At 44.6% G+C, this 12,696-nt stretch overlaps 2 protein-coding genes across 6 annotated transcripts in view; both read left to right on the top strand.

Annotated features, from left to right (window-relative positions):
• Positions 1 to 12,696, top strand: part of LOC115533112 (MORC family CW-type zinc finger protein 3) — a 267,109-nt gene that overhangs the window by 142,081 nt on the left and 112,332 nt on the right. The window lies entirely within an intron of this gene.
• LOC115533113 (glutamic acid-rich protein-like) overlaps positions 1 to 12,696 on the top strand; it is a 148,945-nt gene that overhangs the window by 54,334 nt on the left and 81,915 nt on the right. For all 4 annotated transcript variants that reach the window (XM_030343385.1, XM_030343383.1, XM_030343386.1 and 1 more), the window contains exons 8-11: positions 5,882 to 5,918; positions 6,042 to 6,103; positions 7,333 to 7,425; positions 7,739 to 7,775. In XM_030343385.1, the coding sequence (XP_030199245.1) occupies positions 5,882 to 5,918; positions 6,042 to 6,103; positions 7,333 to 7,425; positions 7,739 to 7,775 (229 nt within the window). The remainder of the gene's footprint in view (positions 1 to 5,881; positions 5,919 to 6,041; positions 6,104 to 7,332; positions 7,426 to 7,738; positions 7,776 to 12,696) is intronic.

The following is a 12,696-nucleotide window of genomic DNA, read 5'->3' as shown; positions in this document are numbered from 1 at the left end:
ATCTGCAAACACCGTACAGCAAACACATATTTTCTTGACACAGACATCGTGTAGGCCTACATGCCCATAACTTTTAGGATTGATGAGTAGGCCTATTTGATCGTGAAAAACATTGTTTTACCGCGAGTGAGTGTTAAAAAGAATTAATGAATGCGGGCGCGCGTGTGTGCTCTGTTTAAACACACGCAAACTAAACACTCTCATCATCATCTCATCTTCGTCCTCTTATCGGGGGTCGGGTCGCGGGGGGAGCAGCTCAAGCAGGGGGCCCCAGACTTCCCTTTCCCGGGCCACATTGACCAGCTCTGACGGGGGGATCCCGAGGCGTTCCCAAGCCAGTGTTGAGATATAATCTCTCCACCTAGTCATGGGTCTTCCCAGAGGTCTCCTCCCCACTGGACGTGCCTGAAACACCTCCCAAGGAAGGCGCCCAGTGGGCATCGTTACCAGAAGCCCGAACCACCTCAGCTGACTCCTTTCTAAGTAAAGGAGCAGCGGCTCTAATCCGAGTTCCTCACGGATGGCTGAGCTTCTCACCCTATCCCTAAGGGAGACGCCAGCCACCCTTCTGAGAAAACTCATCTCGGCCGCTTGTACCCGCGATCTCGTCCTTTCGGTCATCACCCAACCCTCATGACCATAGGTGAGGATAGGAACGAAGATAGACCGGTAGATCGAGAGCTTTGCCTTGCGGCTCAGCTCTCTTTTCGTAACAACGGTGCGGTAAAGCGAACGCAATACCGCCCCCGCTTCTCCGATTCTCCGGCCAATCTCACGCTCCATAGTTCCCTCACTTGCGAACAAGACCCCTACTTGAACTCCTTCACTTGGGCAAACTAAACACGTAACGCATAATACAATCAATGGCAATGTCTATTACCGCGGGGACACATGCATATTAGGATAGCATACAATACTGATAAGAAACAATGTTTATAATGTATTGCGTATATCATTAAATAGAACCACAGTTACCGCATATCATATGTTATAGCCTATCATACGTTTTCTTTGCCGAAATTTATTTGAGGACTCAGTATTTCTGAAGTTGTGGAAGAAAACCCCTTATTCCATGTGTGAATTAGGCCACATTATTTGGCAATAAACTAAGCCATTTGCAAATTCATGTGCATCTGTCTCATCGGAGACTGCAGACGCGCTGTCAAAATATCAACTCGTCCGATTCAAATGCGCTCATGGCTCTTAAAGGGGATGGGAGCTGGCACTCTCATTGGTTTGTTGCACGTTACGCCCAAACCACACCTACGGGTAATTAGGCTGCTTCAGACCAACCCTTTTGACGCTTGCGCCGCGGCGCAAGCGTCATTTATCCGCCTGTAAAATAGCGATAGCGCCGTAGAACCGCCCACAAAGCTACTTGCGCTTTGCGCTTTCCCACTTGCGTTTCAGACCGTTAAAATAGGGCCCCTTGAGTGCTTTGGTTTTGGCAAATATTTAATTGACTGCGTCAGACTTCTGTATGACAAACCTAGAGCTAGAGTGAGCACTAATGGAACTGTATCAGACGCTTTTGCTATTGGACGCGGCACCAGGCAAGGCTGCCCTTTATCCCCCTTAATATTTGCTCTTATCCTGGAACCACTCGCCCAAACAATACGAGAAGAAAATGCCATAAAGGGAATTTTAATTGGAAATAATACACACAAAATATCTTTATACGCCGATGACAGTTTTATTTTTAACCCACCCAGATACCTCACTTAAAGCCTTACTAAACCTAATTGACAACTTCAGTAGTTTCTCAGGCTACAAAATAAACTGGGGTAAGAGTGAGATCCTCTCATTGGCTAAAACTGGGCTATCAACGTCAATAAATCATCCTCCCTTCCAGGTTAAACCTAAGATCAAGTATCTTGGAATTGTGACAGACAGTAACTTTAATAACTTATACAAACTCAATTATTTACCCTTACTACAAAATATTGGAAAAGACCTAGCGAGATGGACATCCCTCCCTCTAAGCCTGATGGGTAGAGTGAATGTTATCAAAATGAACGTACTCCCGAGACTTGTATACTTATTCCAATCAATACCAGCTGATCTTCCAGACTCTTTCTTTAGTAAATGCAACAATATGGTGGGGAAGTTCATATGGTGTAACAAAGTCGCGAGAATTAAAAGATCAACGCTGTATTTACCAATAGAGAGAGGAGGATTGGGGCTCCCTGATATGCAGCTGTACTACTGGGCTGCCCAGTTCAGACCAATTTTTTACTGGTTTGGAGGAACTGAATCCCCCTCCTGGACACAGATAGAGAGGACCTCTCACATATCCCATACTGTTTTAATAATAAAAATATAAAGAAGTACACAGACAATCCCATTATAATTCATTCAATTAAAATCTGGTGCAAAGTTAATCGTTATTTAGAATGTAAACCTTCTTTGTCTCCACTTACACCTATCATGTCCAACTCATCATTAGAATTTGTGCAACAAGACCATAGTTTTAGAGTTTGGGCCCAGAAAAATATAACTAAGATTAGTCATCTGTACACGGCGACGTCCTCATGTCATTCCAACAGCTGAAAGAGACCTACCAAATTCCTACAACTCACTTTTTTAGATATCTCCAATTGCGCCACTATACAAAATCACAACTGGGTGGCTCACCAGATAAACCAAAGCTCTCTAAGCTGGAATCGTTATTAACCAAAGAAATTGCTCGAAAACATATGTCCCTGATTTATAAGCTCTTATTAGCACATAGCAAAGCCAACACTAACTTGGTCAGAAGAAAATGGGAAAGCGACCTTGGAATGCAGTTTGATGACGATCAGTGGTTTCTATTGTTTAAGGACGCACACAAAGACTATATTAGTGTAAGATACAAACTCTTTCAAACAGATTCTTTTATACTCCTGAAAAGATTAGCCGTTTCAAGAGTAATACTTCCCATAACTGCACTAGATGTAAAACTGCGATTGGAAGCCTCCTACATATGACATGGACATGCCCAAAGCTAGGCTTATGGTGGGAGGCTATAGAAGATACACTTAAGAAGGTCTTAAATATGGAATTTAGTCTTTCAGCTTCAATGGTACTACTGGGAGATCACTCTACTCTGCATTTCAATTCTGTCTATCTGTCTCACTTCTTTGGTCTAGCATTAACAGCTGCAAAAAAATGTATTCTATCCAAATGGATTGCTGAGGACCCTCCCAGCCACTCTCATTGGGTAAACGAAATCAACCAATGCATGCCATTGGAGAAGATCACATATAAGCCTGGATTGACTTCTCAGATGCTTAGCTGGGTGTACCTGTACTGTACCGCTTAATTGTTTTTATTTCCATTGTTATTGTTTTATTATTATTATTATTATTATTTTTTTTTTTTTTTTGGGTTAGAGTTTTATTTTTGTACATTTCTTCCTTTTATTTTATTCTTTGTTGCTTCTTTATCTTATCTTTTAATACTTTGGAAAGTATACAAAAGGTTCAATTTATTCATGATCACTCAAATTGTTATGTGTATTGCATTCTACGGTTGTCTTGGGTGCGGTTGTTACTAACCGAGCCACCCCTTAATGCCTATCTGTTCTTATCAGGTTATAAGAATTGTCAAATTCAATGGCACGTATCATTTTTGTGTATTCTAGACTATGTTTGCTGTAGTATGGAAATATTCCTTTACATATATAAAACATAACTGATGCTGTAAATTAAGTAGATATGTTGTACTGCTTATACCTCATAGCAGATCCCAGCAGATGCCATGTATAATTAAGTTGATCCGTTATTATCTTAACTTTCCTTTACTTAACATGCACTTTCCTTTTTTTTATTTTTTTGTTTGTTCCTCTGTATAAAACCTGAAAAACTCAATAAACACAATGTTAAAAAAAAAGACACAAGTCTGATAATATTTTTTTGTTTTACAGGAACACTATCAAAGCTCTGGCAGAAAAATTACCTGATTATAGTGGAAAAAAAATGGAAAAACTCCAGTGCTAACGTTGAGGATACAGAGTGAGTCCACAATCACAGGGGTTTGAGTGCTTTAGGTATCGTCATACAGTCCAAGTTACCTGTATGATCTTTAATGGCTACTGTAGCAGGTTCAGAGAGCGCACAGAGGCCACAGTTCGTCTTCCCTTACTGGGAGCGTCTTTATTGCAAAGCGTAACAAAACAAAGCAGAGACTTCAAACTAAAATTGAAAGTAATGTCCAGGAGAGTCCTTGCGTTCGGCGATCCACGACATGCGATCTCTGGTACGGAACGCGTTGGACCTCTCTCTGCTCCCCGGTTCCCCTACTAACCACAAAGCAGGCACATAAATACAAACACTCCCTGATTGGCCTGAGTGCTGACACCTGCTCGCACTCAGGTCCAATCCCCCCAGCCAATCCGGTGCGCTCCCAACCTGCCCATACTCCCCCTGCAGGCCAGACGTCACACGTCCCCCCACACACCCCCACCGCCCGACACAGGCCGGGGTCACATCCGGCCGCCAACTCACTCCCCCCCCCCCAGAGCGGGAGAGGAAGTCCGCCACGGCCATCTGCGCCCCAGGCTTGTGCATGACCCGAAAGTTAAAGGGTTGCAACGCGAGGTACCACCGGGTGATCCTCGCGTTGACGTCCTTCATGCGGTGGAGCCACTGGAGGGGGGCGTGGTCGGAGTAGAGGGTGAACGCGCGCCCCGAGCTCTTTCTTCTCCGGTAACGTTGACGCAAACGCGACAGTGACCGCATCGTTCCCCCTCTTTAGGAGGTTGATGTGGTCCCCAACCCGCCGTGTGACCACAAAGGGCCCTTGCCACTTCGCGAGTAATTTGGTGCTAGAGGTGGGCAATAGTACAAGGACCTTATCCCCCGGATTGAGATCGCGTAATATAGTCCCTCTGTCGTACAGGCGTCTCTGACTCTCCTGGGCTCGGTGCAAGTGCTCACGTGACAATACCCCTAGTGAGTGAAGCTTTGCACGCAAGTCCATGACGTACTGGATTTCGTTCTTGCTGTCACTGGACCCCTCCTCCCAGTTTTCTTTAATGAGGTCCAGGACGCCCCTGGGCTTGCGCCCATAAAGCAACTCAAATGGGGAAAACCCCGTGAAAGCCTGGGGCACTTCCCGCACTGCAAACAACAGAGGGTCTAGCCATTGATGCCAATTCCGAGCATCCTCGTGTACGAATTTACGGATCATAGACTTTAACGACCGGTTAAACCTCTCACACAAGCCGTCCGTGGCTGGGTGATAGACGCTTGTGCGGATGGCCTTGACCTTTAACAACCCGTAAAGTTCCCTAATCGTGCGTGTCATGAAATTGATGCCCTGGTCAGTGAGAATCTCTTTCGAGCGTCTTTATTGCAAAGCGGAACAAAACAAAACAGAGACTTCAAACAAAAATTGAAAGTAATGTCCAGGAGAGTCCTTGCGTTCCGCGATCCACGACATGCGATCTCTGGTACGGAACGCGTTGGACCTCTCTCTCTCTGCTCCCCGGTTCCCCTACTAACCACAAAGCAGGCACATAAATACAAACACTCCCTGATTGGCCTGGGTGCTGACACCTGCTCGCACTCAGGTCCAACCCCCCCAGCCAATCCGGTGCGCTCCCAACCTGCCCATACTCCCCCTGCAGGCCAGACGTCACACCCCCCCACAGCTACATTTAAATGTATCTCATGTTAACTGTTTGAACTTTATTCAATCACTGCAGCATACTTGTGGTTTTGTCAAGTGAAACTTGAACACTTGACAAACTTGACTTTTCCAGTCAAAATCCAAAGTTATCAGCACTGCCTCCCTTCAGAATAGTACGCTACAGGACACCTGTATGTAGTCTTATAGGGACATACAGAAAACTGTTCATAGACTGAGCTTGGCATTTCTGACAATTGTTTATGTTTTTCAGTGACGAGAGGCCTGATGAAGATGATGAATCAGAAAAGGTAAAGTTGACTGTCAACTGTGAAAACCTTTGATGCCGCAACCCTGATGGAGTTTTATACAAATAAAATCAACACATCTTTGTTAGTTGTTAGAACATCAAACACCATTTGATTCCCCATTAGGTGAAGCCGTTGGAGGGGGAGAAAGCCAGCATTTCTGAGGAGCAAGAAAAGAAGGAGGCATGGTCAGTCTCTCTCTCCCTCTCATCTACATATAATATAATAAGATAAATGCAGCTAATGAAAATGGCACACAGTCTCACAGTCTGACGGAAGAGGTCAAAAATTGAATGAAAGCCTTGTGGGAACGAGTGCAACGTCATTGAGGAGATATTGGAACAGGTCCTCCGTATCAATGGTCCTACTTCACAGCAGTACCATTGACCCATGTTGTTTACTACAACTACGCATTCAGATATAAAGTGTATATGTAGTACATTTTATATATCTAGACTATCATTGGAATCTATGGTTATTAAGCGGTTTGGGGTCTCCCCACCATCTCACCTCACTATCTCACCTCACTTCCGCCTGCGTGGCCAGCCAAAATGGCTACCACATAGACTATGATGATGAAGAAAGCCAAACCTTTCCCCAGTAAGCGCTGTAGGAGACGCTTCCCACCTCACAGAGAGATGGGACAACTGTCATGATCTCCCCTCTCTGTCATCTCATTCTCCCCTCTCAGTTCTCTCAGTGCCAGATTGCCCTATGTCTTCAGTAATAGTTTCTCCAGCGTTTTCCGGACTGATTCCCCGTTATCGACCCTGCCTGTCCCCGACCTGCCTGCTCTGTCTCTGTCCCGGTGATCGACGGTCTTCCACCCCCGACAACGGATCCTGCCTGCGCCCTGCCGGTCTTCTGTCTACCCCAATCTGGGAATAAAAGACATAACTGACCGTCTGCCTGCCTACGTGTGCTGCATTTGGGTCCTCTCCCGATCCATTACGTGTTTTTTTCACACCACTTTGAGAAAGCACACCACTTCACCGCGTAGAGGGAGGAAGAGGAAGGCACGGGGGCACTCTGGAAAGTATTGATAACCACTGCTGGCGGCCTCTGCCCTGATAGATCCACCTCTCAGAAGTAAACCAACAGCCATCCCGACTGGTGCACTGTCCCATCCCGTGCGCTTGTCTGAAAGTGCCAGCCATAACCACAGAGCTGAACGGCTCTCCGGGGCCACCAGAATGAAGGACAGATCCTCATCTGATCTGCTCCAAAAAAGAGACTGGATCAGTTGAAGTGGCGGGAACGATTGAGCGGTGAATTGCTGAAATTTCAGTGCATGCAAGTGCGCTCACGGAACAATACCATAAGGCGAAGCCTACACGGCTTAGCCTTCATGAAATAGAACCAATACACGGTCCCTCTTATCAAGACACAAGTCTGACAATATTATTTTGTTTTACAGGCACACTATCCAAACTGTGGCATCCAATTTAAGAGATTACAGTGGAAATAGTCGGACCAACCCCGGCGATAACGAACCCATTGAGGAAACGGAGTGAGTCCACAATCACAGGGTTTTGAGTTCTTTAGGTATCATCAAACAGTCCAAGTTACCTGTATGATCTTTAATGGCTACAGCTAAATGTATCTCATGTTAGCTTGTTACTTTATTCAACATCTGCAACCACATACTGTGATACTTGTGGTTTTGTCAAGTGAAACTTGAACACTTCACAAACTTGACTTATCAGCACTGCCTTCCTTCAGAATAGTACGCTACAGGACACCTGTATGTAGTCTTATAGGGACACACTGAAAACTGGTCATTGACTGAGCTTGGCATTTCTGACAATTGTTTATGTTGACAGTGACGAGATGCCTGATGAAGATGATGAATCAGAAAAGGTAAAGAAAAAATATATATTTTATATTGTGTGTAAGATAAATTGTGCATCAAATATAATCAAAATGCTTTATTAGGGGTCCAAGCCAACAGGTTGGATCCCTATTGTTTTTGTAAGGATTTTTATTTTTAGGGGTCCAAGCCAACAGGTTGGATCCCTATTGTTTTTGTAAGGATTATTATTTTTAGGGGTCCAAGCCAACAGGTTGGATCCCTATTGTTTTTGTAAGGATTATTATTAGGGGTCCAAGCCAACAGGTTGGATCCCTATTGTTTTTGTAAGGATTTTTCCTATTATACTTACCTCCCTAAAAGTGGGACCACAGCCCAAACCGTAAATGGTGCCGACACGCCAATTGCATGACTAGATCCAGATCTCTTCGGACTATGCAGACGACAAAATCCAGACACGCCGGTCACTAGGTGGCGCTATACCAAGGAATACGCGTTTGGGGCTATAACTCCCACACCGAACCTCCCACATTCAAAACCTTATACACACAGATTCACTGGAGTCTGCTGCATCTTTTGGCATAGGCCACGCCCATTTGCGTCTAGAATTTTTTTTCGCAAAATCGCAAAAACCGCAAAACTGTTTTTTCGCTACTCCTCCCACATTTCTCGACCAATCAACACCAAACTTTGCACACGGCATCTTCAGACGCACACGCAAAGAAACCCTCAGACAGTTTTTTGATCCGACTTTCGACGACGAAACGGTAGCGTTTGGAATATTGGTTTATGAGCTAAATTAGACGTGGAATATCAAAAATCCAAAGAAATCCAAAATTAGACATCGGATCGAGTCCAAATTTTACACACATGTTGGTGTTAACCTTAACGTCGTTCGATAAAAAATTCGGAAAAATTCGCCATTAGGGGGCGCAATAAATGAGGAAATTGTATATCGTCTACAAAATTTCGCCGCGAAAACGCTACACTGACTTCTCGCTACTCCTACCACAGTCAAATCCTTTGTATCCACAGGTTCAGGGTAGTGTTTTGAACACATGCTTCGCGTTGTGCCGGCGAAACGCACATTTCTTGTCGCGTTGTGCCGGCGAAATGCACACTTCTTGGACCCCTGCATAACTGCTTGCAGTTCTAGTTCTTATACTTCCTACCAAGAAAGTGGTACTACAGCCCAAACCGTAAATGGTGCACACACGCCAATTACATGACTAGATCCAGGTACGTGAAGACTATGCAGACGACCAAATCCAGACATGCCGGCCACTAGGTGGCGCTATACCAGGGAATACGCGTTTGGGGCTATAACTCCCACACCGAACGTCCCAGAGTCCAAAAACTTGAACACACAGATGCACTGGAGTCTGCTGCATCTTTTGGCATAGGCCCCGCCCATTTGCGTCTAGAAATTTTTTTCGCAAAATCGCGAAAACCGCAAAACTGTTTTTTCGCTACTCCTCCAGCATTTCTCGACCAATCAACACCAAACTTTGCTCACGGCATCTTCAGACGCACACGCAAAGAAACCCTCAGACAGTTTTTTGATCCGACTTTCGACGACGAAACGGTAGCGTTTTGAATATTGGTTTATTAGCTAAATTTGACGTGGAAAATCAAAAATCCAAAAAAACCAAAATTAGACATCGGATCGAGTCCACATTTTACACACATGTCGGGGCTAGCCTTAATGTCGTTCGATAAAAAATTCGGAAAATTTCGCCATTAGGGGGCGCAATAAACGAGGAAATTGTATATCTTCTCATTTGCCAGAGGAATGTTCTTCAAACTCGAGGGAAACCATCAAGGGGCAATCCCTAGTCTATCTAGACAATATGGCCAAGAATTATTAATGTGGGCGGGAGTTATTTGGAAAATGAAAATTGTCTTTGGAAAAATTCGCCACAAGGGGGTGCAAAAAAACGACGACATTGTCTATCTCCTATTTGGCCAATGGAATGTTCTTAAAACGCGTTTCAGGCTATAACTCCCACACCGAAGCTCCCACAGTCAAAACCTTTATATCCACATGTTGTTCACGGTAGCGTTTTGAATACTTGCTTCGCGTTGTGCCGGCGAAACGCACATTTCTTGTCGCGTTGTGCCGGCGAAATGCACACTTCTTGGACCCCTGCATAATTATACTTCCCGCCTTGAAAGTCGGTCCACAGCCCAAACCGTAAACGGTGCACACGCGCCAATTACATGACTAGAACCAGGTCCGGCACCGCTACTCAGATAACCAAATCCAGACATGCCGGCCTCTAGGTGGCGCTATACCAAGGAGAAACACGTTTGGGGCTATAGCTCCCACACCGAACATCCCACAGTCAAAAACTTGTACCCACTTATTCACTGGAGTCTGCTGCATCTTTTGGCATAGGCCACGCCCATTTGCGTCATTAATTTTTTTTCGCAAAATCGCGAAAACCGCAAAACTGTATTTTCGCTATCCCTCCCACATTTCTCGACCAATCAACACCAAACATTGCACACGGCATCTTCAGACGCACACGCAAAGAAACCCTCAGACAGTTTTTTGATCCGACTTTCGACGACGAAACGGTAGAGTTTTGAATATTTGTTTATTAGCTAAATTTGACGTGGAAATCAAAAATTCAAAAAATACCAAAATTAGACATCGGATCAAGCCTACATTTAAGTCACATGTCGGTGCTAGCCTTAATGTTGTTCGATAAAAAATTCGGAAAATTTCGCCATTAGGGGGCGCAATAAACGAGAAAATTGTATATCTTCTACAAATTTTCGCCGCGAAAACGCTACACTGACTTCTCGCTACTCCTACCACAGTCAAATCCTTTGTATCCACAGGTTCAGGGTAGCGTTTTGAACACATGCTTCGCGGTTGTGCCGGCGAAATGCACATTTCTTGTCGCGTTGTGCCGGCGAAATGCACACTTCTTGGACCCCTGCATAACTGCTTGCAGTTCTAGTTATACTTACCTCCCTAAAAGTGTGCCCACAGCCCAAACCGTAAATGGTGCCGACACGCCAATTGCATGACTAGATCCAGGTCTCTTCGGACTATGCAGACGACAAAATCCAGACATGCCGGCCACTAGGTGGCGCTATACCAAGGAATACGCGTTTGGGGCTATAACTCCCACACCGAACCTTCCACAGTCAAAAACTTGTACCCACATATTCACTGGAGTCTGCTGCATCTTTTGACATAGGCCACGCCCATTTGCGTCTATAATTTTTTTTCGCAAAATCGCGAAAACCGCAAAACTGTTTTTTCCCTACTCCTCCCACATTTCTTGACCAATCGACACCAAACTTTGCACACGACATCGTCAGACGAACACGAAAAGAAAAACTCAAACACTTTTTGATCCGACCTTCGACTACGAAACGGTAGCGTTTTGAATATTTGTTTATTAGCTACGTTTTACGTCGATACGCAAAAATTCAGAAAATACCAAAATTAGACATCGGATCAAGTCCAAATTTTAGACACATGTCGGTGCTACCCTTAATGGCGTTCAATAAAGAATTCTGAATATTTCGCCATTAGGGGGCGCAATAAACGAGGAAATTGTATATCTCCTAATTGGCCAAAGGAATGTTCTTCAAACTCAAGGGAAACCATCAAGGGGCAAACCCGAATCTATATAGAAAATATGGCCAAGAATTATTAATGTGGGCGGGAGTTTTTGGCAAAGGAAAATTGTCTTGGGAAAATTTCGCCACAGGGCGGCGCCAAAAAACGACGACATTGTCTATCTCCTATTTGGCCAATGGAATGTTCTGAAAACGCGTTTTAGGCTATAACTCCCACACCGAAGCTCCCACAGTAAAAACCTTTATATCCACATGTTGTTCACGGTAGCGTTTTGAATACTTGCTTCGCGTTGTGCCGGCGAAATGCACATTTCTTGTCGCGTTGTGCCGGCGAAATGCACACTTCTTGGACCCCTGCATAACTGCTTGCAGTTCTAGTTAGGGGTCCAAGCCAACAGGTTGGATCCCTATTGTTTTTGTAAGGATTTTTCCTATTATTATTCCCCCGTAAAAGTGGGAATACAGCCCAAACCGTAAATGTTGCACACACGCCAATTGCATGACTAGATCCAGGTCCGTGAGGACTACGCAGACGACAAAATCCAGACACGCCGGCCCCTAGGTGGCGCTATACCAAGGAATACGCGTTTGGGGCTATAACTCCCACACCGAACCTCCCACAGTCAAAAACTTGTACGCACATATTCACTGGAGTCTGCTGCATCTTTTGGCATAGGCCACGCCCATTTGCGTCTATAATTTTTTTTCGCAAAATCGCGAAAACCGCAAAACTGTTTTTTCCCTACTCCTCCCACATTTCTTGACCAATCGACACCAAACTTTGCACACGACATCGTCAGACGAACACGAAGAGAAAAACTCAAACACTTTTTGATCCGACCTTCGACTACGAAACGGTAGCGTTTTGAATATTTGTTTATTAGCTACGTTTTACGTCGATACGCAAAAATTCAGAAAATACCAAAATTAGACATCGGATCAAGTCCAAATTTTAGACACATGTCGGTGCTACCCTTAATGGCGTTCAATAAAGAATTCGGAATATTTCGCCATTAGGGGGCGCAATAAACGAGGAAATTGTATATCTTCTAATTGGCCAAAGGAATGTTCTTCAAACTCAAGGGAAACCATCAAGGGGCAAACCCGAATCTATATAGAAAATATGGCCAAGAATTATTAATGTGGGCGGGAGTTATTTGGCAAAGGAAAATTGTCTTTGGAAAATTAAAAATTTCGCCACAGGGCGGCGCCAAAAAACAACGACATTGTCTATCTCCTATTTGGCCAATGGAATGTTCTGAAAACGCGTTTTGGGCTATAACTCCCACACCGAAGATCCGACAGTCAAAACCTTTGTATCCACATGTTGTTCACGGTAGCGTTTTGAATACTTGCTTCGCGTTGTGCCGG

The sequence above is a fragment of the Gadus morhua genome, chromosome 20, assembly GCF_902167405.1.
Source record: "Gadus morhua chromosome 20, gadMor3.0, whole genome shotgun sequence".
In the NCBI taxonomy this organism is placed as follows: Eukaryota; Metazoa; Chordata; class Actinopteri; order Gadiformes; family Gadidae; genus Gadus; species Gadus morhua.
This window is presented reverse-complemented; position numbering and strand designations above follow the sequence as displayed.